The sequence below is a fragment of the Puma concolor genome, chromosome D1 (genome assembly GCF_028749965.1).
Source record: "Puma concolor isolate L17-30 chromosome D1, mPumCon1.1.hap2, whole genome shotgun sequence".
NCBI classification, from domain to species: Eukaryota; Metazoa; Chordata; class Mammalia; order Carnivora; family Felidae; genus Puma; species Puma concolor.
In genome coordinates this window covers 30052974-30079385 of record NC_141676.1, presented here as the reverse complement: position 1 = coordinate 30079385, position 26412 = coordinate 30052974, and the positions used below count along the sequence as shown (strand labels likewise).

The following is a 26412-nucleotide window of genomic DNA, read 5'->3' as shown; positions in this document are numbered from 1 at the left end:
AAAGTAGTCTGTAATTTAAACTTTTCAACAACTTGTATTAGTCTTTGCATTAATTTTCTGTTTTTATTTTACTTTTCTTTGTATTAATATTGAAAGAAATTTCTCATTTTTTTATGGCTTGGAAAGATTTTCTGAATTTCTTTAATAATTTTAGACATGTCTAGAGAGGTTTTTCTTTTTTTCTTTAAAGAAGTTTAAAAAAAATTTTCTAATGTTTATTTTTGAGAGAGAGAGAGAGCAAGCATGAGTGGGAGAGGGGCAGAGAGAGAGGGAGACACAGAATCTGAAGCAGGCTCCAGGCTGTCAGTGCAAAGCCTGATGTGGGGTTCAAACCCACGATCCATGAGATCGTAACCTGAGCCAGACTGAGCCATCCAGGCGCCCTAAAGATGTTTTTCTATTCAGAGCTGTCAACATACAGTGAAAAATGCACAGCTCTTAAGTGTTCAGTCGGTGATATTTGATACCATATAGCTACCATCCCAAGCAAGATACAGAATGTGTCTGTTCCTCCAGAAAATTTCCTGTGCCCCTTTGCAGTTAATTTCTAGCCCCAACTTCCCACCTGGAAACCAACTTTTAATTTCTATCACTATAGATTTAGTTTTGCCTAAATTTGAATTTCATGTCAATGTAATCATATAGTATGCACCCTGTTGTTCTTGCCCAACGTAATGTTTTAGATTTTCATCTATGTTATTGAGTATATCATAGTTTTTTTTTTCTTTTTGAATAATACTCCCTTATGTATCAAAATAGTACCAATTATTGATTCTCCTGTTGATAGACTTCATGGTTCCAGTTTTTGGCTAATATGCATAAGGCTGTGAGTATATTCTTTTATAAGTCTTTTTGTGGGCATATGTTGTTATGTTTCATTTCTCTTAAGTAAATATCCAGAAGTGGAACTGCTTGACCACAGAATAGGTATATGTGTGTCTTTATGAGAAATTGTCAAATAGTTCCCTGCCAGCAACATGTGACAGTGCTAATTATTCCATAACCTCACCAACACTTAGTGTTATCAGTCTTCTTTATTTTAGCCATTCTATTAGGTGTTTAGTAGTATCTCATAATTTTAATGTATATTTTCCTGATAACTAATGAAAAAATTTGAGCACAAGTTCATGAACATGTGTTCATGTGTTTAATCTGTTTATCTATCTTCTTTGAAAAGTGTCTAAGCTTTTTCTCCCTGATTTTTAAATAGTATGTCTTTTTATCATTTGTAGGATTTTTTTGTTGTTGTATATTCTAGATGCAAGTCTTCTGTTAGATATATATTTAGTGAGCATTTTTTTAAACCAGTCTGTGGCATGTCTGTTTTATTTATTTACTTTTAAAAGTTATTATTTATTTATTTATTTTTGAGAGAGAGAGGGCGTGAGTGAGTGAGGGGCAGAGAAAGAGGGAAAGAGAGAGAATCCCATGAGGGGCAGAGAGAGAGGGAGAAAATCCCATGTAGGCTCTGCACTGTCAGCATGGAGCCTAAAGCAGGGCTTGAGCTCACCCGAAGCGGGGCTCGAGCTCACAAACCATGAGGTCATGACCCGAGCTGAATAGTCACCCAGGTGCCCCTATTTGTTGTTGTTGTTGTTGTTTTATATATAGAGAGAGAGCAAGTCAAGGAGAGGGGGCAGAGAGAGAGAGAGAGAGAGAGAGAGAATGTTAAGCAGGCTCCATGGTCAGCATGGAGCCCAGGGTCGGACTCAATCCCACGACCCTGATCATGACCTGAGCTGAAATTAAGAGCTGGATGCTCAGCCAACTGAGCTACCAAGGCACCCCTTGTCTATTTTCTTTTTTATTTCTTTTCTTTTTTTTTTATTTTTGAGAGAGAGAGTATGCACAGGGGAGGGGCAGAGGGAGACAGAGGATCCGAAGCGGGCTCTGTGCTGACAGCAGAGCGCCTGACGTAGGGCTCAAACTCATTAACTGTGAGATCATGACCTGAGCCAAAGTCGAATGCTTAACCAACTGAGCCACCCAGGTGCACTCCCCCCACCATCTTTTTTTTTTTTTACATTTTTCTAACTTAAATTTTAGTTCAGCTTTGTCTACTTTCTTAATGGTGTCTTTGCTGAGCAGGAAGTTTTAAAATTTGATGAAGTTCAATTTATCCATTTTGCATCATTATTGTTTTTTCTTTTTGTTTTCTGTCAAAGTACTCTTTCCCTACCCCAAGGGGTAAAAATATTCTTATGTATTTCCTTCTAGAGGCTTTATGGTTCTGTGTTTTACATTTATGTCTGTGATATCATTCATCTTGCTTTAATTCTTCTGTATGGAATGAGATAGAGATTGAAGTTAATTTTTTCCACATGGCATCCAGTTGTTTGAGTTTAATTTATTGACTGCCTTGGCACCTTTGCTGAAAATCAATTGAACATATACACACACACACACACACACACATATATATATATATTGAATATATCATACATATCAATTGAATATATATATTGAATATATATATATATATATATATATATATATATATATATATATTTAGCACCTTAAATGACATACTTATCTTCTTGCTAATAAGTACCATTTTTAAATTGTACTCTGTATCATGGAATAAAATTTACTGCATTCTCATACCACAAAGATTAGACCTAAAAGCCTCAGATGGTGACTTGCTAATTTATAATAGCAGTGAGGAAAAATACTGAGTTAGTAAGAAATTGAATTATGCTTTGACTATCATATCATAGACCTGATATAAGACTCAATAAAATTTAGTGGTAGCTTTTAGTTTTGGGTAGCCAGGAACTAATTCTTGATTTTGTAGGGCTTTCTCGGTAAGGCTTCTTGCACAAATCTTCACACAGTGGTAGAGGAATAGGTCAGCTAGAGAACTTTTAATTGTAACAAACGTTGTTTTGGGTTTTGGATATTACTTAAATAGCCTAACTGTAGGGACTGCCTGAACCTCAGTATGGGAATGACTTTTATGAACATTATTTGGTAAATCATGGCCATAAAAAGATAAAACAGTAAAGCTTTAGTTTTCCTTTCTTTAGTCATTATATTAATGAACTTAAACATTTAAATGTTGATAACTGTTAGATTTGGTATAGGAAGAGAAATAGTTTGCCAGTGGGAAAATGGAAGCCTCATTCTCTGTTTGCCCTATAATCTTTCTCTCAGCGTGCATGATGTTTTTCTGTGTAACCAGATATCACAATAGCTTTTGCTCTGCTAGTGAGGATCATCAGCAGTATGAAAAAGTTCAGCATGAAAACAAATTCACTGTCAAAACCACTAGTCTACATTATGATTAAAATACTTTGTGAATTCTGGATTGAGGATTGAAGTCACTTTACTTCATTTTACTTGCCACAATTCATTGAGTGACTTTGGCCTTAGCAACTTGGGTAATACATGACATTGTACCTATAAATTTTTTGTGTTTCACTGTCTCTAGTCAGTGAAAGAATTTTAGTGACTGTGCCATTATTAATTGACAGGTATGTCAAACTAACCATATTAATGTCATGAAATGTAAATCTGGTGACTTGCCTGTTTTATTATAAACATTTTGAAGAAAAAGAATAAGTATCAAAGGGGAAAAACTAGTCTTCTAGTTCAAAGGTAATTACTAAGGTAACTTTTAAAATTAAAATATGTTTTGTAATGTATTTGATAAAGCATTCAGAGTAATTGCTGGTGGAAAATTCTGGATGAAAACTATCAAGTGGTTCTTTGTTTACTTGAGAATGAAAAAAATTACATATTTGAGTATCTGCTACTGTTATCCCCACATTATTTAAGTGACCTGTCTCTACATCTAGATAACCTTTCCTCACTTATTTGTTGAAAGGCTACTGAACTGCAAATGACATATTGATTCTTTCAGAACTGATAGATAAAGAGAAGGGAGAACCACCAAGAATGTAGGGAAAAAGAGGAGATAATGTAAGTATCCAGTAAGCCAAATTTATATTCGCATTTGAGAATTGATGAATTGGCATAAAACTTTCTTTTTTGACCAAATACTTTAAAGAAATTACTGCATATTGAAACCTTTTTAAACATTTCTTAGATTTAGAAAACACACGTGAGAAAGATTTACTAATGAATTCATTTACATTCAAATGTTTTGGTGAGTTCTTTAAAGTTGTTTCTTACCAATCTGCCCTAGAATAACCGTTTTTCAATAAAAGTTTATGTTTGGAGATTTATAACTTTAAAATCTTTAGGGCTGAGCTGGAAGATGCAAGATATTTATTTTCAACTATGACTGTATAATCATAAGATTTTATAAGAAAAAGCTAGTAGTTCATTTGCAGTGATCTCCATGGCCAAGCACATTGTATAAGGAAAGCTTCAGACTCTGCATAGTTTGTGCCGTCAGGTCCTGCTTATCTGCACGTACCTATTTCTGTTTGTGTTAGTCATCCTCTCTAGGTAAATTGTCCATGAGACCAGTGATTCCATCAGCAAATTATCCAGAAAGTGCTGTCTTTGCATGTTGTGACAGATCATGTCACTGGTGAATTTATAGCTACTCCAGTGGTCTAATTAACCTGGCAGTTGTCTCCTGTGCCCAACACTGTTGTCTCGTTGCCTTGGCATCTTAGTTTTCATCTTCCCATTACCTTCTTTCTTAACTGAAACTTAGATTTACAAGTTTGTTTTGTTTTGTTTTTGTTTTTTCTTTTTACCTACTCATGTCACCCTCTTTACTCATCACCCCCCTCTTATTTTTGATTGGCAGTATCATCCAGATAAACAAAGTGCAGATGTGCCAGCAGGAACAGTGGAGGAATGTATACAGAAGTTCATCGAAATTGATCAGGCATGGAAAATTCTAGGGAATGAAGAGACAAAAAAAGAGTATGACCTGCAGCGGCAGGGTAGGTATTTGTGCTGAGGGGCCACAGCACACTGACGCCCTGAGGCATAATCCACGGCCATTCCTGGGGAGCCATCTCCAGCATTTGGCGGAGTTATTGCCTTCTTTACTCCTACCCCACCATCACGATTTTCAATTAAGTCCTACTCTTAGTAGTGATGAATCACGATTTTCAATTATGTCCTACTCTTAGTAGTGATGACTGTGTATCCATTGAGAAATTAACAAGACTACTACGGGATGTGGCTTCTTACGAAGCCACGAAAGCTACTTCCCTAACTAATGAAAAGTGCTTAATTATACATTTCTAATTAATAGGTTTTCTATGTTTAATAACTTCTTTTTATTATATTTAATTCTGTACTGATTACAGTTTTAACTGTAGTACTTTTAACAATGTATACTGTATAAATGACAGCCTAAAGAAAGGTACTATATGGGATAACATCATAAAGCACTCTGCTGTCTTTGAGTTTGTTTTAGGCTAGTTTCATGATTGTCTCCTGGATAAACTATTCTTTATAAGATTGCTATAAATGGCATTTTAGGAATGCACACTTCCTAAGCAGTTGTAAGTCATTTCTTTTATGCATTTTAGAAAATAGCTTCCTAAAACAGTGACAAGCTCTTGTGAGAAAGAAAGGGAGAAATGTAGGTCAGGTTTGTCACACATAGACTGCGGTTACACGAAGTGATAGGCTGTCTTTCTGCACTGGCCTTGGGATAGGAGCCCCTCAGTCTTCTATTTGAACCTTCAATATGCACCCTGCATGCTAATGGGAGGAGTCAATAATCAGTTACAGCCTGTGGGGAAAACACTCAATTGCACTCTGCAATAGCGCACCAGGTTCAGCATTGACTCATATGTGTTGATAAAAGCTGAGTCTCTGTAGTTGCTTATTGAATGCCCCCCCACCCCCCACCATGCCCTACACTGGCACATCATCAATCCTAACAAAATGATTTTAAGGCTTCTACTACTAAAGTTATGAAGATTTGATTTGAGAAACTAGGCTTACTTCTCTAAAGCACAGCATTATAGGATGAAGCCAATGATATATATGGAATATCCATATTTATTTTCAGAGGGAGTTGTACTGATAAAATTAAGTATTACTCCCAGGCAGTGTTTGATACCTTTGTGTGTAAAGACTTCACGAGCTATTAGTTTATATCTTGGCGTGTTTAATAGTGACTTTCATCATACTCTTCAGCTCTAAGGCCCTTCTGCTTCAGTTCTAAGGCCCTTTTGAGCTTACTTTTTAAAAATATTAAGAAACTGATGAGTATAATTTGCAGTGAATTTGGACTTATTTTTAATATGGCTTGAATATTGGGTCTTCTATTTGGTGCATATACAAGCATCTTTCAAATGCTGTATTTCTTTTGTAAATGTGTTTTACCTCTGGCAGAAGAATGTAGAGGTGGTTCCATTTGAGGGTGAATTCTATTTATAGGTTTTTAACCTTGGTTCACGTGAAAGAATTTCTGTGAAAAGTACCAAAACATACACATGATTGTGTTGTGTGAGAAGTTACGTCTGTGCTTTTGCACATCTTTACCAGTCTTTCCTTTGTAAGTGTATTTGCTTCAAATAGGGATAATCCACGCAACTGTATTTTGAGAGGTGTAGAGTATGAGCTGTCTCCGTTGCTCTGCATTTTCCCACTCCGCGGCCTTTTACTGTTAAGAACCTGTCAGTAAAACTGAGTGGGAGCCCGCTGGCTAAAGAGAAAAAAGGCAGGGAGAGATCAGGGATAAAAAATGAATCTCTCTTGGTGAGGAATAGGGTGTCAGTAGACCCAAATAGAGAGAAATAGGAAACAGGGTTAAAAGTGAGCAATGGAATTACATGAAGGAAAGTTTTAAAAAATGTTGTAAGAACAAATAATCAACATCGTCACGCCTTTCTCATTGCCTTTGAGAAGTCCTTGGAAATGTGGATTTTTTTTGAGCTTTGAATCCCTGGTTTTAAGGTTTTTTTAAGGGAAGGTAACGGCAGCCTATTGCATCACAGGGGACTATCAAAAGTCACTGATAGCCACAACATTTAGACAAAACAAATACAGGGAGAGTTGGGCCTGATTCATGATATGGATAAATAGGCCCACCTTCTGCTTGGAATTTATATAATATCCAGTTTGCTTTGCAGGTTTTTTCAAGCACATCCTAGGAGTACAGTAGAGGTACAACTTTTTATGACATTTTAATATGTCAAATCTAAGTGCTAAGTATTTCCTTCATTACCAGTGGCTCCAAATAGTGATAATGCTTTATTTCAGTTTTAAATTGACATTGGATTGCTGTTTAGATAAGTAGAAATCTCTTATCCAAATATAACTTGCTGTTTTTAAGCCTTTCATATGAGAGCTATTTTTAAGAATTTTGTAATAAAACAAGTTTCATATTGTCATTTCTCTTGAATGCTGGCATTAATTTTTGCTTCTTGACCCATCTTCAGTAATTGGCTCCTCAAAAGAAGGAAATGAACTTGAACTTCTAACAGTGAGGATTTAGATTTGATAGAAGGAAAACCTTTGAGAGTGATAATTTGTTAAAGACCAGGATAGGTTACCAAGAGAGAGAGAATTTGTTATAACCAGGTCAAAGCACTCTTTTTTTCTGGGTCACCCCCTGGGGACATGGAAATAGCTTTGTTACACAGAACTCTTTTTTGTATGTGTTGATAGTTCATTATAGAACTTTCTTTTCATAGGGTGTGCTTTAAATATATTTGTTTCCTACCTTCCATGAACTTGGAGTATAAAATAAATTTGAGGTCTGTAATACTTGGGAAGGAGGTAGGAGATATTTTATTGGCTGATGTGGAATGCTTTCTCATATTTCACAGCTCAAAGTTGGTGCTCTGGTGTAAGGAGAGCCTCATCAATATTGCCCATAACCATTTATTTCTGTAAAAGATCATTTACAGGGGCCCTTGGTGTCTGTATTTCTTTGCTTCACAAAAGATATTATCAGATGAGTTCTAATAAAAAAAAAAGTCTAGCTATGTAAAGTACATACATTTTTTTCTTCCTCATTTCCACTATCTATTCTTATTTGATAGTTCTAGGGCAATGTTGGCCAGGCTGAAGAAAAGCAAATCTAAAAAAGGATGAATAATATTCAGTTCCCAGATATTTAACATTTTGAAAGCAGTGTTAACTAGTGAATTTAATCAATTAGTTCCAGTTGGCAATTTACCTTATTGTTTCTAAGAATGCTTCCAAAGACTTGCTTCCCATGTTTCCTTGAAAGGCATGTAGTTATTCAAGATTAGGCTTCAGACAACCATATGAGCACTTTGGAAAATCTTTTCAGGATCTGTAAAATGTTTATATGGATAATATCTTTGAATAGATTTTGGTGCCTTTATAAATCTTATGGGGAGTTTTCTGATATATTAAACACATTAAAAAACACATCAGAAGTATATCATGGGAAAATAATAGGAATTGTGATTCAGTTGCTTTGTAATGTGACAGTCACACAGATCTCTAATGTCTCAGTGGCTGTACAGAGTGACATGGCTAATGAGGTAGGTTGACTTCTTTGTGACCTGAAGTGGAACAAACCTTCAAAATGGTTTCAGTCAAATTAATAAAAATAAACCTCCAAATGAAGTCAGTCAAATTAAATGTTTAAAAAAAAAAAAAAAGTTCATTGTGTTTGGGATCCTTCCTTGGTGGTATATTATTTTATATTAAGATGTATCTTGGTGTTCTGTTAGTAAATTATTTTGGTAAGGTGGAGTCTTCATGTTATACAATTGGCCAAGTACCTGGATACCCAAAATAGCCTGGCTCAGAAGGAGATTAGGCCAGACATTGTAAAGTCAGTGTGTCTTTACTCAAAGCTAATCAGCTACTCTCCCCTAGCTAGATACAAAAGGTCACTTCTGGTGTTGTATTTTACAATTTACCTTGTCCCTTTTATTAGAATAAATATTTGAGAATGGAAGATTAGGAAATAAATTCTGAGCCGAATATGGAAAATATCTAAACACCACCAACATTTATGTATCAACTTGTAATTTCTTAGTAAGAGCCCCAAATAAGGACCTTCCTGAAAGCAAGTTAATGCTAAAGACTGATTAACTCCATAAGAGTGGAAATAACGCTTTTAAATGTAGATAATATGAATCTGAGTTACGAATAATGACTTAAGGCCAGGAGATATTTGTGTAGATTATGTGCTAAAACTGACCCTTACAAAATACTTGTATTAGTCAAGTTAGAGTTTCCATCTGTGGTCATATCAGTATTTCCATTTGATTTTAGGAATTTGAAAATTGGCTGTAAAAATGTGCTTCAGGTAAAATTTGAACATAAGCATCAGGGGGCATGTTTTGTTTTGTTTTGTTTTGTTTTGTTTTGTTTTGTTTTGTTTTGTTTGGGTGACTGTTTCTGGGAAAAGTATGTGAAATGATGCAGAAAATCCATCTGGACAGTTAGGGACTGGCACTTTCTTCAGATGGAGAAAAGAGTATAGACAAAACTTTTTGTGAGGGTCCTGCTCCATCTTATTTGTCATAAGAAGGTGACTACTCATGTTATCTGTTACTTTTACTTGAATGCAAATAACTTTTTTGCAATAAAAATTTATTTTAAGATCCTTTCTCAATGGTTTTAAATAAAAATTTGACTAGTTTCAAAGAATGAATGTTATGGGAACCTATGGGCAAGACTACACTTATAATTCTGGTATAGTTGGACATAATTGGGAGTTCTGATTTAATAATAGAGAAAATGTAAGATTTTAGGAAATTTGTGCCTCCCATTTTAACTTCACTCTCAATTTCTACTTCGGTACGTGATCCAATTGAAATCAATGAGTCTTTTTTTGTTTTTTGTTTTTTTAACTGTTTACTAATTTTCGAGAGGGGGGCGGTGCACAGAGAGAGAGGGAGACACAGAAGCCAAAGCAGGCTCCAGGCTCCAAGCTGTTAGCAAAGAGCCCGATGCAGGGCTCGAACTCATAAACTGTGAGATCATGACCTGAGCTGAAGTCGGACGCTCAACCGAGCCCCTCAGGCGCCCCAAAATCAATGAATCTTAACCCAAAATAGGGTTACCTTTCTCAGTGCTTATTTTTTTCTTTCAGACTTGAAACTTTCGTTTCATATTACACTCTGATTACTTCTACTTTGCTCAATATACAACCAATGAATTAGAAATGAGTTTTGACATTCCTGTAATGTTTTTTTTTCTGTGTGATCTTTTTATTCTCACAGCTACCATGGTAGTCCATACCCAGAGTAGAACACATACCCATATTATTTCCATAGCTGCTAATTGGCCTTCTACAGAGGTTCACATTTTGATTGGTCTAGCTTTCTTTATTCTCACTCCTCTGTTTAAGAACTTTTATAACCGCCCTCTCCCCAACCCAACATTTTCCCATTCAGCTAGAATTTAAATGGAACAGAAGCTTTGAAGTTTGTTCCTAATTACTTTTTCAGCCTTGTCACCAATCACAAACCTAATGTGAATCTTCTTCCCTGGTTCACTTAGGGGCTCTCAAACACATATGCTTATGCTGTTTGTCATGACTCAGAACACCCTCCCATTCTGATTCTTCCCAGTTTTTTTCGTTCAAGTTTGAACTCAAGATCATCAGTCCACCTCCCACCTCCCAAAGAAAGCTTTCCCTGACATTCTAATCTGCCATCATTTCTAATCTCTGAATCTAATGTACAAATTAATTATTTTGCACTTTTTCTCTGTGACTCCTATCTTTCAGTTTTGTTTGATACTTCGGAAGGACAATAATTGTGTGGACCATGGCTTTGATAATAATGGGCTGATAATAATGGGCTGATTTTAATGGGACTGACAATAGCAAAGTACATCAAACTTCTTAACACTGTTACAAATCCACACAAGGTCAAGAGTTGCTACCTTCCTACACTGTAGTACTTGAGGCTTTCCCCCACTCATAATGGATTACTCTTTAGTCATTTTCTTATGGTCTGTTATGAACAGGTCACCACAAGCATTATGAGATAACAATTAAAAGAGCTACTGTTTATTGAGCACTAGATCTATGGTAATTGTCTTTCAGTCATTGTTTAACAGCCTCTTAAGGAAGATATTAATACCTGCTTTCCAGAGAAAGAGTCTGAGGTTCAGAGGGGTTAAGTAATTTGACTAAGGTCACATGGCTAGTAATTGATAGAGGGGAAATTCAAAAGTCATTCTCTGACTTTTAATCATTGTGCTGGGCTGTCAAGTTTTGAATAGGTGTGTACAACCTACTATTTTAAGTTCCAGATAATCAGGAGTGAGTTCCTATTTGAGGGTCAGAATGAGAGGCCAGGCTTACTTGTAATGCTGTTCTGCCTGCTGTGTACTGAAATGTGAAATTCAGTTTCCGGTCTTCATTTGGTATCTGTCATGAGCACTGGGTTGACACTCAGTTTATAAAAGCCCCACAGTTCTCCAAGTCCATAATTAAACTCCAAGTTTTTAATTTTTCTTTGATATGGAAAGCCTTGCAAGTGACTCTTTAATTTCATCTGGGAAAGGATTATAGAGCTTTCTGATTTAATGAACAGGTTTCAAATTAAATGTTGCCTGATTCTGAATCTCTTTTATCAAGGTAGAGACTGTTCTAAGAACAGAGACTGTTAAGGACAAGGAAACTGATTTCCTTCCAGTTAGTCCTATATGAAAATTTTAATTATGTATAGTGAAGTGATTTTTAAGAATGAGGTGATTGTTTAAAATTAAATTACTTGGTTTTAAAACAGAAAGATGCTAAGAGAAAAACACTGCTCTTAGCTTTTAACACACAGATGACTTAAAGCTTTAAGTGTGAAATTAAGTATTTTAAGACATAAAAATAAATACAGTAGACTAATTGCTAAATGAGAGCATTCTGGGGACTTGATCGCTTGGGTAAGTTACGACATTGCTACACATGAATAGTAGGGACTGAACTGCGGATGGACTAGATCTTTTGGCCAATATTGGGTTGAATGAGACTTGTGATATCTCAGCCATAATGAATAAAGTTAAATTCCTCTCCACCACAGCTTTTTGTTGCTGTTATTTATTTTTACTTATTTATTTGAATTGTAGCTTTAGTTAGAAAAGGTTTCCTGGGATTAGGAAATGTAATTATTAGGCAGCAAAGAGTTGTTTTAGAAATTTTACTATCATTAGGAGGAAGCTTTAAAAGACTGGAATGCCATTGTCTTGTAAGAAGTAAGAAATATTTATTGATTCCCAAATGGAGCTGAAAAAAACCTTTCCTCTTTTAGAAAGTTGTGAATGACCCAGCGAGAGCTCTAGTAAGCTTTACTGAACCAAGCTGCTAATAGTTATTTAATGTTATTCTTCAGTGTGAAAGAATCTCCCTAGATTTTCCTTTTAATCTCTTTGAATTGCAGGCTCATAAACCTCTCTGATGAGTCCTGCCAGTGTTTTCTCAGATCCCACTGTTGAGACAATGGAACCACAGAATTCTTTCACCTCTTGTTGTCAGACAAATCCAATAGAACACAAGGTCATAAGGGCCTATACTTCTAAAGGTTGAAAGATTCTTTTCCAAGTAACCACATAAATTATTTGATTTTATCATTATATTCCTCAGGAATCTCTCTTTATAATTCATTGCTTTCTGTATGTACATAAATTCGGATCTTTTTCTTGTCTCCATATTTGGCTAAGCTGTGGGTACTGCACAGGGTGTGAGCAGGCCTACATACCTTAGGAAAAGCTAAGCCCATTTCCTTCAAAGAATTAGGAATCATGTAGTGTAACTGGACTTAAGATAGAGTACCCAAAATGCCAGGCATTGCGTTTTCCTTCCAAATGGCTGGGTTTGCTTGTTTTTATTACCATTCTGTGGCTAAGATTCCAGATTTAAATCTTGGATCTATTCCTTTAATTAAATCACTTTCTAAGTCAGTTTATGTTTTGTCAACATTTTTAGTAGTGTCATGTTAACAGGAAAATTTTAAGATAGGATTTACATTTTCAGATACCTATTGAAATATTGTAATGAGAAAAAATATTTATAATATGTAATAGTTAAAAGGAACTTATCTATTTTGCAGATGCCATGCCTGATTAGTAGACAATTATCAAAGCTAATTACAAGGTTCCTGTGAGTTACTTTACAGGCTAGGGAGGAATTAAGTTTTCTAATTATAACTACAATGGTGGACAAGCAGAGATCATTGTTTAGAAAGAAAAAAAAAACAACATTGATTTGTTTGTGCTCCTTCCTTGTAATCGTAGTTAGTAGGGGGGAGGTTGCTGTTGCCTCACTCCCTGGACACCTGCCTCTCAACAAAGGATCGTGGTCACCTCCCCACCCCCTACATTTAGATTCACCTTTTACTTGTATGTACCCCCTCAGCTCATTATACAATTCTCCAGGGATCCAATCTCCCTGAGTTAATCACCCCCAGCCTTTTTAAGAAGTTGTTAGATTACCATCTTTTCAAGGAACACACACTTTCTTATGAGGCTTTTAACTTCTTTCCCCTAACTTTTGTTTCCTTATTTCTATTAAAAAGTATAGCTATTGGAGGCTTAACACACTACCTTTAAAACTTTTTGTTGAACTATACATACAGAGAAGTGCACCAGTCCTAAGTGTCCAGCTTGATGGATTTTCACAGTAAACGCATCCAACTAACCAGCACCCAGAAGGCCCTGCAACTCCTTCTAGTCCCTACTCTCCCCCCACACCTAACACCACAGTGTCACCCAGCAACAGAGTAGTTTTGCCTGTTATAGTTCAGAAAATGGGGAATCGCCTGGTGTGTTCTCTTTTGTGTCAGATACAACTTTTAAAATCAGAATTCCCACAAAAACTTGGACAGTGTCCACATAATATTGAATAATCAGATAAAACATATAAATGTTTAGATCAGCCACAGAACATGAAAATATTTTTTAGTATACTTTTAACTCTGACTTGGGAAAGTACTCTTTGCATTCTATTTCCCTCTTGTGAGATATCATCTAAGTTGACCTTTCAACTTAAAATAGGTAGCTAAAGTTACTGTACATTAAGAAGAAAAAAATAATAAAAAGGTAAAAGCCACTGTTTTTGAGTAGGTGGAACAATAGAGTTCCATATGAAATAATAACCAGGTAAGAATAACAATAGCTTCCTAATAGAGAAGCAGAAAAATATGAAGCTGACTTCCTCGGCAGTTATCTTTTCCAGTTATTTCTCACTTATTATTTTAAAATAGAAAATAGCATAATGGATATATAGGAATGAGTTGTCTTTTTCTATAATTGCTGTATTGCAGGTGTCCAAGATAGGTTGGATTAAAAAGGCTTATTCATCTTATCAACTCTGCCTTGTCTGATTCGCTTTGATTTCAGAATTACTTAAGATCTAATAAGATACCCTGGAATATAGGCAGCTTGATTGTAAATTATTTACATATGTTTTTCCCCTAATTATAATCTGTTAAGTGCCGATTACCCCCACTCCTCAAATCTAAAACAATGTTTCATTTCCCCATTCAAGCAAACTACCTTAGTCATTCTTTGTAAGGAAGTGAAACATGTGATTAAGATTTTTTTTCTCTACCCATGGGACTTCCAGGGAGAAGTTTTTAAAAATTAAAATACTGAATAGCCTACAGCCAAGTGTACCTTATGTAGAATGTGGAAATTGTTTTGTTCAGAAATCACTTTGCATACTGATACAGTGTGCATATGCTATTCAGTGGGCCCCCGACATGGAGGGGCTACACCTGGCCACTGGGCAATGTCTGTATCTTTGGATTTTAGGGCCACTTTAATAGACTGTTGGTACCCAGTAAATATGAAGTGATGTAATATTTGACATACTTAACAGAAAACAATAGTGAGTTCAAAATATTGTAAAATTTTTTCATCTATTTTAAAATTGTGTAACTCACCAATAAATTTGAACAGGCAGTTATTAAATATAATTAAATTGTAGGCATTCTCACATGGAACAAAGGAAAGCAGTCTCAGCAAGTGAACAAGAGACTAGTGAGACAGCTAAAGAAAATTTCATTGGGGTGAGGGGTGGATTTTGGAAATTTCTTTTAAGCACTGACTTCTAGAAGAACAATACAAGCATACGTGAAGTATAACATGCCTTTAAAAACAAAGACAAGGGGCGCCTGGGTGGCGCAGTCGGTTAAGCGTCCGGCTTCAGCCAGGTCACGATCTCGCCCTCCGTGAGTTCAAGCCCCGCGTCGGGCTCTGGGCTGATGGCTCAGAGCCTGGAGCCTGTTTCCGATTCTGTGTCTCCCTCTCTCTCTGCCCCTCCCCCGTTCATGCTCTGTCTCTCTCTGTCCCAAAAATAAATAAACGTTGAAAAAAAAAAATTAAAAAAAAAAAAAAAACAAAGACAAATGCTTATCTATAGTGGCTTCCTTTGTCCCAGAGTACACTTGTTTTAAGCAAGGGCGCGCGCATGCTTTTACCACCTAGACCATACTTTTACTAAATTTGGTTGGAATTTCAGGCTTCTTTGGACCTTCCACCTGTAGGGAAAACTTAAGCCTAGGAAGTAGCAATAGAACATCAACACAATACAGTTGTATTATATGGTTATTGAAATCTTTTATTAAAGTATTATCTTTAAGTTCCCTACGACTCTGTTGAAAGCAATTAAAATCAGATGACAAACAGCCCCCTACATTTGGTTAGAGCTTTATTCTTTTTTTTTTTTTTCTTTTAAGTAAGCTCCATGTCCAGTGCAGAGCCCAACGTGGGGCTTGAACTCACGACCCTGAGATCAAGACCTGAGCTGAGATCAAGAGTTGGATGCTTAACCAACTGAGCCACCCAGGCGCCCCTAGAGCTTTATTCTTTAAAGCACTTTTAGCCTGATTTCATTTGATTAGAACAACACCCTGGTGTTGGTCTACTCTGACTGCCATAAGCAAATTCCATAGACTGGGTGGCTTAAATAACAGAAATTTATGTGTCATAGTTCTGGAGGCTGCAATTCCAAGATCAGGGTGCCAGTCAATATGGTTTCTGGTGAGGGCTCTCTTACTGGCTTGTAAATGGCCTCTTTGTTGCTGTGTCTTTATATCCTACTTTCCTTGGTGCCTGTGCATGGAGATAAACCTCTCTTCCTCATCTTAATAAGGCTACCAATTCTATCGGATTAGGACCCCACTCTTGTGATCTTATTTAACCTTAATTACCTCCTAAAAGGCTTATCTCCAAATACTTCAACATATGAATTTGGGGGGCACACAATTTGGTCCATAACAACCCTTCTGAAGTAGCTAAGAGATAACTCAGTATATCTAAGGTATATTTCTAAGGTTAGAAAGCTAGTAAGATTTTACAACTAAGGTTCAAATAGTTACTTTTGCCCAACTCCACGCTGCCTTCCTTAGTTACAGGTATAGTTTATCTGACAAAAAAATTCCCTTTCACAAAATAGAGGTCACTAGTTAATCACAAGGAATTATGAAAATCATTTCTATGGTTTTTGCTTGTTCAATGTTTGTGGAAAATAGGATAGATTTTGTCTGTTAAGGCTTATAAGAAGTGGACTATTAGGTAGCCTTAAAACTGCTGTCAAAAGTGGTAAAATGAGTTTTTAAATGGTAAGTAAAGTAGAACCGTAGTCCCCAGGCTGGAGTTGTCTTTTCAGCATTCTTCATGGTTATGATTAAAATATCAAATTAAGCATCTCTTTATATTTTGCAGAAGGTGATCTAAGAAATACGGGACCAGTAGATGCTCAAGTATATCTCGAAGAAATGTGTTGGAATGAAGGTTGAGATTTTTTCTCTTGACTACAGTAGAGAAAAATATTAGAGATTTTCTTTAAGAAGAAAACTCTCATGGGATATTTGGTAATCTTAAAAAAATAGAATAGCTTGGCCATATATATATATATATATATATATATATATATATATATATATGTAGTGTTTTTAAGAATATTTTTGTTTCATTCTAAAGGTCCATTATTGACCCATTTCCAGTTCTGTTTTTTTATTTTATTTTTATTTTTGAGAGAGAGAGACAGCGTGAGCTGGGGAGGGGTAGAGACGATCAGAAGTGGGCTCCATGCTGACAGCAGAGAGCCCAGTGTGGAGCTCAAACTCATAAACCACAAGATCATGACCTGAGCCAAAGTCGAACACTTAACTGACTGAGCCACTGAGGTGCCCCTCCAGTCATTTTTCTATTCTAATTAGATGTTAGGTACATAAAGTTTCATGAGATTTTTTTTTTTACATGATTTGGGTTTTGGTTTACTCCCCACTAGTGTAATAGGGAAAATAATTTTTTCCATCCTCCTGTGTTGATATTTGAGATGAATTCCTATTAGAATTTTTATTTTTGTTTCTTTATATGGAATCACAAACTGTCAGGGTAGGATTCCTAATACTGCACTCTCCTGCTTGGAACTTGGTTTTTTACCCACCATGAAGCCGTTCTTTTTCCCTTTTCTATTATTAGATTTTTTAAACAAATCTAATTTCTCTACTCTTCTGATAGTTTTGTGAATCACTCTGGTTAGACACTGTGAAGTTCCTTCTACGTTCATGTTTCTCTGGACAAGTGAAGAAAATCTTACTAATTCCTAGAATTTTTATATACTTTATTCCTAACACTTGTTTAGCCTGGGGTAAAAATTCCCTAGGGGTTTATAAAAATTTACTAATGAGTATGGTTAGGTAGAAGATAAATAGCTCATCCTTCCTGAAAACAAGTTTACTGGAATATTTTATTTAATGTCAAATTTTTGACTTCATGCTCTTAGATGGGTCACAGGCTGTTGACTTAGGAGGAGAATCATGTTTCTGCCTATAGGCCACTGTGCTCCTAAAGTGCCAAATGAAATCATAGTGTATAAATTCTCATTTGCAGTGAATGATTGGGAAATTTGAGGTTTTGTGTACCTGGGGCTCCAGGGGTTAATAATGGTTTCATCAGAGTAAACGAGAGAACTTCTATGAACACACTAGTGACATAGGATCTCGTGAAAGACTTCTTTTAGTTCATGGAGGGGACAGACTAAAGCATGTCATTTATCAAGGAGATCTGCCCAACTAAATTTATTTTTTGAAAATATAGTATTGGTACCTCATCAGTCAGTATTCGGTGTATATGTGTTTAATCTCTTATTAGACAAATTCTTCTTGCTGCAGTTGATTTAATTAATATATTTTGTTTCCTAATGATTCCTGAGAATATGAAATAGCCAAACTGGTTTTTGTAATTTTTCCTTCAGTAGCCTTTTAAAAATATGAATAATATTAGATTTTATTTTAAATGAATATGGATTGGTTGGTCAAGCATCTGTTCAGTCAACAAATACAATGAGTTTTCTGATACAAATGTAAAAAAACAAGATATTAAAGGGAAATGTACAATATGAAATCATCAAGTTATAAATGTGTCACTGTCCTTGGGATTCCCTTAAATAAACTGGACAGTGCAGAAGATATAGAAGAATCCTAACCACAGCCAATGAATCAGTTATAAGAAGCTACAGTGAATCTTACAAGTATAAGACATACTTTGACACTTATTTCAATTAATGTTTGTTTTTTTTATATATATAAAGATGGAAATAATCCTTATTGTTGAGAGATAATCCTTAAGAGAACATACTGAGCAGCCAACAGCTGCATGAAGCTGTTATTTTTGCAAGAATATTAAAAACCAGTAATGTAAGTTCTGCAATTGAATTTGCAATTTCGAATTGTTCTTTGCAATTGAAAACAGCATTCTTGACAGATGCAGTTCAATACCAAGTGTGATCAACTGGGCAAATAAGAAATCGAAGATTCCTTCATAGCCATTTTCAGAATAGCCTTGGAAAGTGAAGATCCCAAGCAGGAGAAAAGTGAAGCCCTACATGGTAGACATAGCCACATTACCATCTTCTTGACCCAAGGACAGTATGAAACAGTGCATTTTACTGTGCTTAAAAGGCATCCCTAAAGAACTGTTGAGGGAGTGAAGTTAACCTTTTCCCCTTAGAGTTAGTCTGTTTCACAACTTGGTCATTTTGCCTTCAATGTATTTAAAATGGTTTCTGTGAAGATATCACTTTGTTAAGTGATAGAATAATATAAGAAGAAACGTAACAAGATGTGAATTTTTAGTGAGCATTAACATTTGGAATCCTCTATGACAAAACTCCACAGTAGCCCATGGTGGCCTCTGCATCATTTACTGAGCGCCTGTCACCTCAGATTGTTTCTCAGTGTTCACTGAGGTGGTAAAAAAACAAGAGGGAGATTTAGCTTAAGAAAACCCTTGGTTAGAATATGTACAGTTTTAGACAATTTAATAATGAAACAATTCACTTTGAAAGCATGCTCTACTACAGTATATATGTTGGCTCAGACAGAAAGGATGTTAGCATTTTAAAATACAAGATCAAATAATTTTGTCTATGGAGAAAAAAGGCATTGTGATGAGAAATAAGGATTGTGTGAATGAATTCATGTTTTCCTTACTGGTAAAAGAAACACGTAAAATTGGCTTATTTGTTTATTTGTTTTTTAAGTAGGCTCCATGCCCAGAATGGGGCTTGAACTCACGACCTTGAGATCAGGAGTCACATGCTGTACCGACTGAGCCAGCCAAGCACCCCAAAAGTTGTCTTGTTAATTTTTCCAAGGCCAAACTTGATTAGAGAACAAATAGAAGTCGGTCGAATTTTTTTTTTTTTAGTGGCATATATGATAAGATCTGAGTGTTAAAAATTTTTGAGAACTGAATGAAGATATTTGATATATTTGTAATAAAAAATTTTGGCAGTAGCAGGATAAGGTGATCAATCATTATTTTTCTTTGACAGTCACTTCTCAGTGACACTGAAATGGAATGACCAGTGAATCAGAGATTCTTTCAGTTAAAGGACATAAGCATTTCAACTTGTCAAGAGGACAGATTTAGTGAAATTTCTACCATTGGTAGACTAAACCTTGTGCTGTATGCTCTCTGTTGGGCATCTCACTTCACAGAATTAGTGTGATACTAGAACAGAGAGTATTTAAAATGTTAAACTTGATTAACAGTTAAGTTAGCAGAGTTTTCTCTAAAAGGATATACTCCAGGCAAAAAAGCATGTGGCTTAACAATAAAACATGTAGAGCTATTTTTCTCTTTCCTTCACAGTAATAATTTGGACAAATAAATTGAGAGGAATGTAAAATTTATATTTTAAAACAGAAAACAGAAGACTTCAAATAAATGTCATGGGTCACCCCTGAGCATCTGCTGTCCCCTCAAGATCTTTGGGGTGCCTGGCTGGCTCACTCAGTTGAGTGTCCGACTCTTGATTTTGGCTCAGGTCATGATCCCGCAGTTCATGAGATCAAGCCCTGAGTTGAGCTCTGTGCTGACAGCGCAGAACCTGCTTGGGATTCTCTCTCTCCCCCTCTCTCTCAAAGTAAATAAAAATAAAACAAAACAAAAAGATTCTTTGGTAGGTAATTTTTAGAAACATTGCCCCTATATAAGAAATCTTTTCAAGTTCTTATTTAGATACATTTTATACTTACTGAAAATCTTTTTTGGTTTGCAATTTCTGTGACATAAGCTGCATTTTTAAAAAGGTGTTGAAATAGTTACTTGTAAACCTTTGATGCATCATGTTGTTTTCTTTACAGATGATCACACTTTTTCTCTGAGTTGCCGATGTGGTGGAAAATACAGTGTTTCCAAGGATGAAGCAGAAGAAGTTACCCTGGTTTCTTGTGATACATGTTCACTAATAATAGAACTCCTTCATTATGGCTGAAATTGTTCACTAAATGGGATCCTTTAACTCTGTATTCATACATGTTGAAGAGCGCCCATTCAAGTAAATGTATAAAGCTGATAAAAAGAAGCAGGATTCTTTTTTTGTCAGCTCTTTTATTTGCAGAGAAAATAGAAGACTCAAGCGAGGGCCACCCTAGGTTAATAGAAAATGAACTCATTTATATGTATTTATAATTTATATTTGTAGATCACAAAAAAGACTTGAATTATAAATTATATTTTGTGAATTCCCATCTGAGAACTTTTGTTATTTGGTCCATTTTCTCCTTGGTACAAAATAAGAATTTTCCTTTTCTTCAAATAAGCATGTCTCCTCTTGTTAAGCGTCACAGTATCATCATGTTCCTTTATAGTTACTAAGTTTCTGAAGTAACATGACATTTATTTGTGCTAAAGTTATCAGCCTGTTGTACAAGTATCTCAAATTCTCAGGTCATTAGAGTTAAATTAGAATCTTTGTGAATAGCATGTGAACCTAGTTGTCTCATAACTAGGACTGGATATGGATATTCATGAAGTTACCTTCAGGAAGGTAAAGTGGCAACTGTGGAAAAGACAGCTTTGGAGTCAAAAGACTTGACTTTGGTCCTGGCACTATCTTCCCTGAGTCTTCGTGTGGCTACATTAAAGGGAGTAAGGCTTGAACACTGCCATCTTCAACTTTAAATGTAACTTAGGAAGTGGCAGTTTTTTTAAAAATATTAATTTGAAACAGATGCATTACTTTCCTTTTTATTTCAAAGTCTAAGAGTATTAATGTCTCTATTTATGAATAGAAAACCACTACATTGCTGGTATGAACAAATGGACTTTTATAATGTTGTTATTGATTACAATACACTCTAAAGATTTTATTTTTCTTTGCATTTGATAATCTATGTACAGTGTAAGTCAGAACTCATTTTTAAAAAATCTGAGAAATCCTTTATGGGATCACTGAAACTTCATTACCTAATTTCAAATGAGTGAACCAAGCATGTGACTTAGCAGTTTTTTATTAGGTTGAACTCCTGGTATTTATTATTAGTTTGTACTTACAAGACTAGTTACTACTCTGACTTGTAAATGTAGCTAAAGTATAAGGCATATTCAAGAGATTACGTTCATCATAGCTATAAAACCAAAAGTTCAAAAGTGAGGTTGTCACCCAGGTTTTTTCCCTAAAAATATTTTTATATTTATCATAAAATTTAGAGGACTTACTTTGGATTACATTTTTATCCATATATTTTGAACTAATATAGCTTGCAGTGTGTGTTGCTTATTCTTTACATTTAACAATTAAAAATGACTAAAACTAAATAGCAAATAGTTTATTAGTAAGTACATGGTTTCAGTGGCAATGATAAATTCACTTGAATAGGAGAGAATAATGAAATCAAAAGAATAAATGCTTGCTAATCGTCAGAAAATCTGTGGCCATTAGGGCTGTCACGCAGAAATCCAAAATCACTCAGAGGCCAAATCTGTAAAATCAAAATGTGATTGAAGACAATTAATGAAATGATGTTATATCATCATCATACTCCCTGTTTTTATCCATCTGTTTTCTCTATGCCATATATGAAATACGTTCTCCTTATTCTTTAGTCAAGAACAAATTATATCAAAATAAGACTTTAGAAAGTAAACTTGTATGTGTACATGTATTTAAACTCTAAAGTTTGGAACACTGATGTGTTATATCAGTTACCTGTGTATAGTGCGTGAATATAGATGTATGAATATGTGTGTCTGTGTTTTGTTTTACTACTCTCAAATAAAGTGAACCCTGAACCTAAGTATTTGAATATAACATCTGCGTAAGTGCAAAGAATCCTGCAAATTATCCAACAACCCCAAGTATTCATGTGTTCTTCTTCTCACTGCCAGTGAAAATAATAATCTTTCCTGAGTCATACATTTATAACCATGGTAAGACCATTACTCGGTGTACTTAACTGGGATATCCCTGCTTAACAGGTAGTTTGTTTGACTCGACACTGTTCTTCTGCAAATGTATATTAATTTATGCCCAAGGTAAACATATAGTTGTAAAAGTTATATGAGAAAGAATTACATTTTGGAGATTTAAATGAAAGGCTTCTTATAACTAAAGTAGTTTGAATTTTTATTATTCAAACAAAAAATTACTCTTAATTACCTATCTCAGTGGGGGAAAGGGTAATGTTTATAGCTCTGAAGGCCAGCAGGTTCCTAAATGTAGTCACTGCTACAGTTAAGTCCATTGATAGCTGAATATTTCAAAGTTCATTTTGAAAGAAATTTTTTTTTTCCAGCTCAGATAAGAAAGCCTAAATTTTAAGCAGAAAATAATACCTTGAAAAAGATACGTCCTCTTATTAGTCCATATGGAATAGGTCCATAATACCTGGAATCTGTAGAATTCTGTAGATTATCACCTTCTAACCACACATGACCTGTTGGCACCTAGAATTAGAGAAGAAAGCAGCCCCTTTTCAGAAAGAAAAATAAATTTGGGTACTGTAAGAAGCGCGTCTTTTTGGTAGTATGGAGAAATGTTTTAAAGTTCTCATAAAATACAAACCCTGTGATTTGTATTTTTGCTTTTATCTCTTGCACAATATCTTCTACTGAATATTAGTAAGTAATGTGAAGGTTTCAACATTTTAAAAGATCTTTTTTGCCACATGGTTCCCAAACATTAATTTGTTACACAAACCCCAAACTGAGGTTATAAGAGATCAAAACAGTGTGACAGGGTCATTAATTTAATAGACTTCAAAAGAGGTCATTAGGATGCTGACTGAAAATGTGCCCTCCTGTCTCTATAACAGCATAAGCAGGGCAGCCACTCACTCAGCAACATCCTGGGGCCAATACCAAGGCTAGACCTATTAGAATGCTCATGATGAACTAAATGGTAATTGATTGTGACATCAATTACAAATAATCTCATCATTTTATTGGAGTGGGCTTGTCAGAATTCTAATTAAGATCCCTGTTCTGCTTTTGTACAGGCAATATCTTCAATGCATTATACTTCAATAATGACCATCAAGAACTAGAAGGACCTATTATAAAATCATCAGTTGTAAATTAATGATGGTGACCTTCTACTAAATGAAAGACCCTATCTCCTATATGTCCTGGGTATTAACTGGTAAATAACGTTAAGTTTAAATTTTTACTCTGTCAACCACAAGAATATTTAGAACACCTTACTTAAAAAAAAAATGCCCTCTGTGATATGAAATATACCATATTTAAAAATTACTCGGCAGCAATTATCTTTAAAGTTGCATTTTACAAATTATTTTACAGTTTGTTACTCAGAAAAGTTGAATTATTGACCAGACCAAAATGACCTACTGAGAAGAAATTTCTTTTCACTTTTCTTTTGACTGGCTATTTATTACTTAGGGACCTTATATGAAGAAAAATACTCCTATTGGATTTAATAAGAAATGACTGCAATATTAAAAAATGTTACAAATTACTGCTTTTTAAAGACTTTTTTTAGGGCAGTTACAGGTTCACAGCACAACTGAGAGGAAGGTACAGAGATTTACGACCTATCCCCTGCCCCCACACATACATAACCTCCCCCATTGACATCCCTGATCACAGTAGTAGATTTGTTACACTTGCTGAACCCACATCAACATCATAATCACTCAATGTCCAGACTTAACTTAGGGTTTACTCTTGGTGTTGTACATTCTACGGGTTTGGCCAATGTAGAACACGTATTCATCATTATAATCTCACAGAGTGTGTTCACTTTCCTAAAAATCCTGTGTGATCTACCTATTTTTCATTTCTTTCCCCCAAACACCCATGTTACCTTTTGGAAAAAATGAATGTGTACAAGTATATAAAATCTGAATTTCACTTTACATCAGGAATCATATAATTTTGGAATGTCTTATGCAGAAATATTTGCCCAAAACAAATCAAGTTAATTATTTTCATGTAGACAGATTTCAATGTTAAATCTACTTGTAGAGAAAGAACAAGTTTCTTGAAAGAATATCAGATACTATAAGATCACTCATTTTTATTAGTGGAACTAGTTATAGGTTCTAGAGTCAAAAGCAAGACTAGTTCCTACCTATAAAATAAGTGGATTTATGGCAGTGAAGCTTAATACTGCTCGAGAAATGAATCCATCTCAGGTCATAAATGAAAAAGGAACAAAATAGTATATTTGGAAAAGCCATGTGTCATTAACATAGTCTCAAAGTACCACTCTGGGAGAAGCTATAATATAGACATCATTTATGTTTAAATTTCCATAGTTTTTAATATGTGTTTGTTTCTGAGTTCTAAAAAACATAATAAACCAGGATCCAATATATATTCCATTTATCCATGAAGTTTTCCCCAACCTTGCCTGCCCATATCAAATACTCTTGATTGTTTAGAGCACTGATTAAAAAGCCTGCCTTGCTTGGGGCCCTGGATTACAACATGTTACTAACCTGCTTGGGTTTTTTGTTAAGTCTACTATCTTATGATCAAACAAGCAAATAGACAGTATTTATGCCATGATCTTTATTTTTTGCAACAACTAAGCCAAAACTGGAATTCCGATATTTGGTGGTAATATTAGTGAGTAGAAATTCTTGTAAAGCACAATCACTTTTGTATGACCTAAGCTTCTTTCAAGTTAGCTAAATACAGTGATGAAGTGTTATCTCTGGTATAACTTAACAAATACAGAAAGGAATATGCTAAGAGAACCCAGAACATATTACCAGAAGCCTATGGAAGACTGTGACCCAGGCTATCTTTACCTAGTCCTTGATTGCAAGGAGTGGAACAAAAGGGAGGGGAGAGTAAAGCAAGCCAGTATGTAATACATGGCTTTCTGGTTTATTTAATTAAAAAAAAAAAAAAAAAAAAAAAAAACTCATTAGCTCCTTAAAACAACCTGTGAAGTACTGTTATTGATAGTTAATAGAAGTAGGTTCAAATATGGGACATGCTAATCCCATTTATCTGAAGCCTATACGTTCTAATCCCCATGCGTCCACTTACAGTAAAGGAATATCCTCTACATCTCACAGACGTCAATGCTTGATATAAAGTACACAAATCAAGGAAACAACCTCATCACTTATGAGCTCTTTAATACGAGCTTCTCTATAAACAGGAAAACCTCTAAGTGTGGATCTCTTAAAATCAAAGCAGTCACCTTTGCTGACCTGTCAATTACTTAGTCTCCAGTAAAAAAATCATGATGTTGAAATTACTCCACTTATTTTTGGTATAGAGTGCGATGTACACTTTAAAAATCAGTTTTATAGAGGTATACTTATATACAGTAAAGGGCACTCATTTCAAGTTTGACACTAGTTTTGGAAGGTGTGCACACCTACATAACTTAATCACAGTCAAGATGTAAAAGTTCCCATCCCAGTACCAGGCAACTGATGAGATCCATGACTAGAAATTAGTTTTACCTGGTCCTAAATTTCATATAAACAAGATTGTACGTACATACTATTTTGTATCTGGCTTTTGTTCAGCAATTTTTTATGATTAATCTATCTTGTATGTATCAGTCATTCATTCCTTTTTACCTCTAAGTAGAATTCTATTGTAAGTCACAATGTTTGCTCATAAATCTACTGATGGACATTTTTCTTTGAAGTTTGGGCCTGTTACAAATAAAGCACTATAAACATTGTGTAAATCCATTTCTTTTCAGTAAATACCAAGGGGTAGAATTTATGGGCCATAAGTGTATGCTTAACCTTAAACTTTTCCAAAGTAATTAAATCATTTTACACTCCTACAGCAATGTATGAATATTCTGGT

The 26412-nt window shown here is 35.1% G+C and overlaps 2 protein-coding genes and 1 long non-coding RNA gene across 12 annotated transcripts in view; 1 reads left to right on the top strand and 2 right to left on the bottom strand.

The window, feature by feature from the left end:
* The window catches only part of DNAJC24 (DnaJ heat shock protein family (Hsp40) member C24), a 62838-nt gene extending 40432 nt beyond the window's left edge, over positions 1–22406 (top strand). For 2 of the 3 annotated variants that reach the window (XM_025927896.2, XM_086677764.1), the window contains exons 3-5: positions 4724–4862; positions 16540–16608; positions 20472–22406. In XM_025927896.2, the coding sequence (XP_025783681.1) occupies positions 4724–4862; positions 16540–16608; positions 20472–20602 (339 nt within the window). In that variant the 3' untranslated portion in view covers positions 20603–22406. The remainder of the gene's footprint in view (positions 1–4723; positions 4863–16539; positions 16609–20471) is intronic. The other variant, XM_086677765.1, reaches the window with a different exon arrangement.
* On the bottom strand, positions 7657–8525 carry LOC147576576 (uncharacterized). Its single transcript, XR_015240938.1, has 2 exons — positions 8066–8525; positions 7657–7966 (listed from the first exon to the last, which is right to left on the bottom strand). It is a non-coding gene; the product is annotated as an uncharacterized LOC147576576 (long non-coding RNA).
* IMMP1L (inner mitochondrial membrane peptidase subunit 1) overlaps positions 21924–26412 on the bottom strand; it is an 83161-nt gene continuing 78672 nt past the window's right edge. For all 8 annotated transcript variants that reach the window (XM_086677756.1, XM_086677758.1, XM_086677761.1 and 5 more), the window contains 2 exons: positions 22945–23055; positions 21924–22091 (listed from right to left, as the gene is read on the bottom strand). In XM_086677756.1, the coding sequence (XP_086533882.1) occupies positions 22023–22091; positions 22945–23055 (180 nt within the window). In that variant the 3' untranslated portion in view covers positions 21924–22022. The remainder of the gene's footprint in view (positions 22092–22944; positions 23056–26412) is intronic.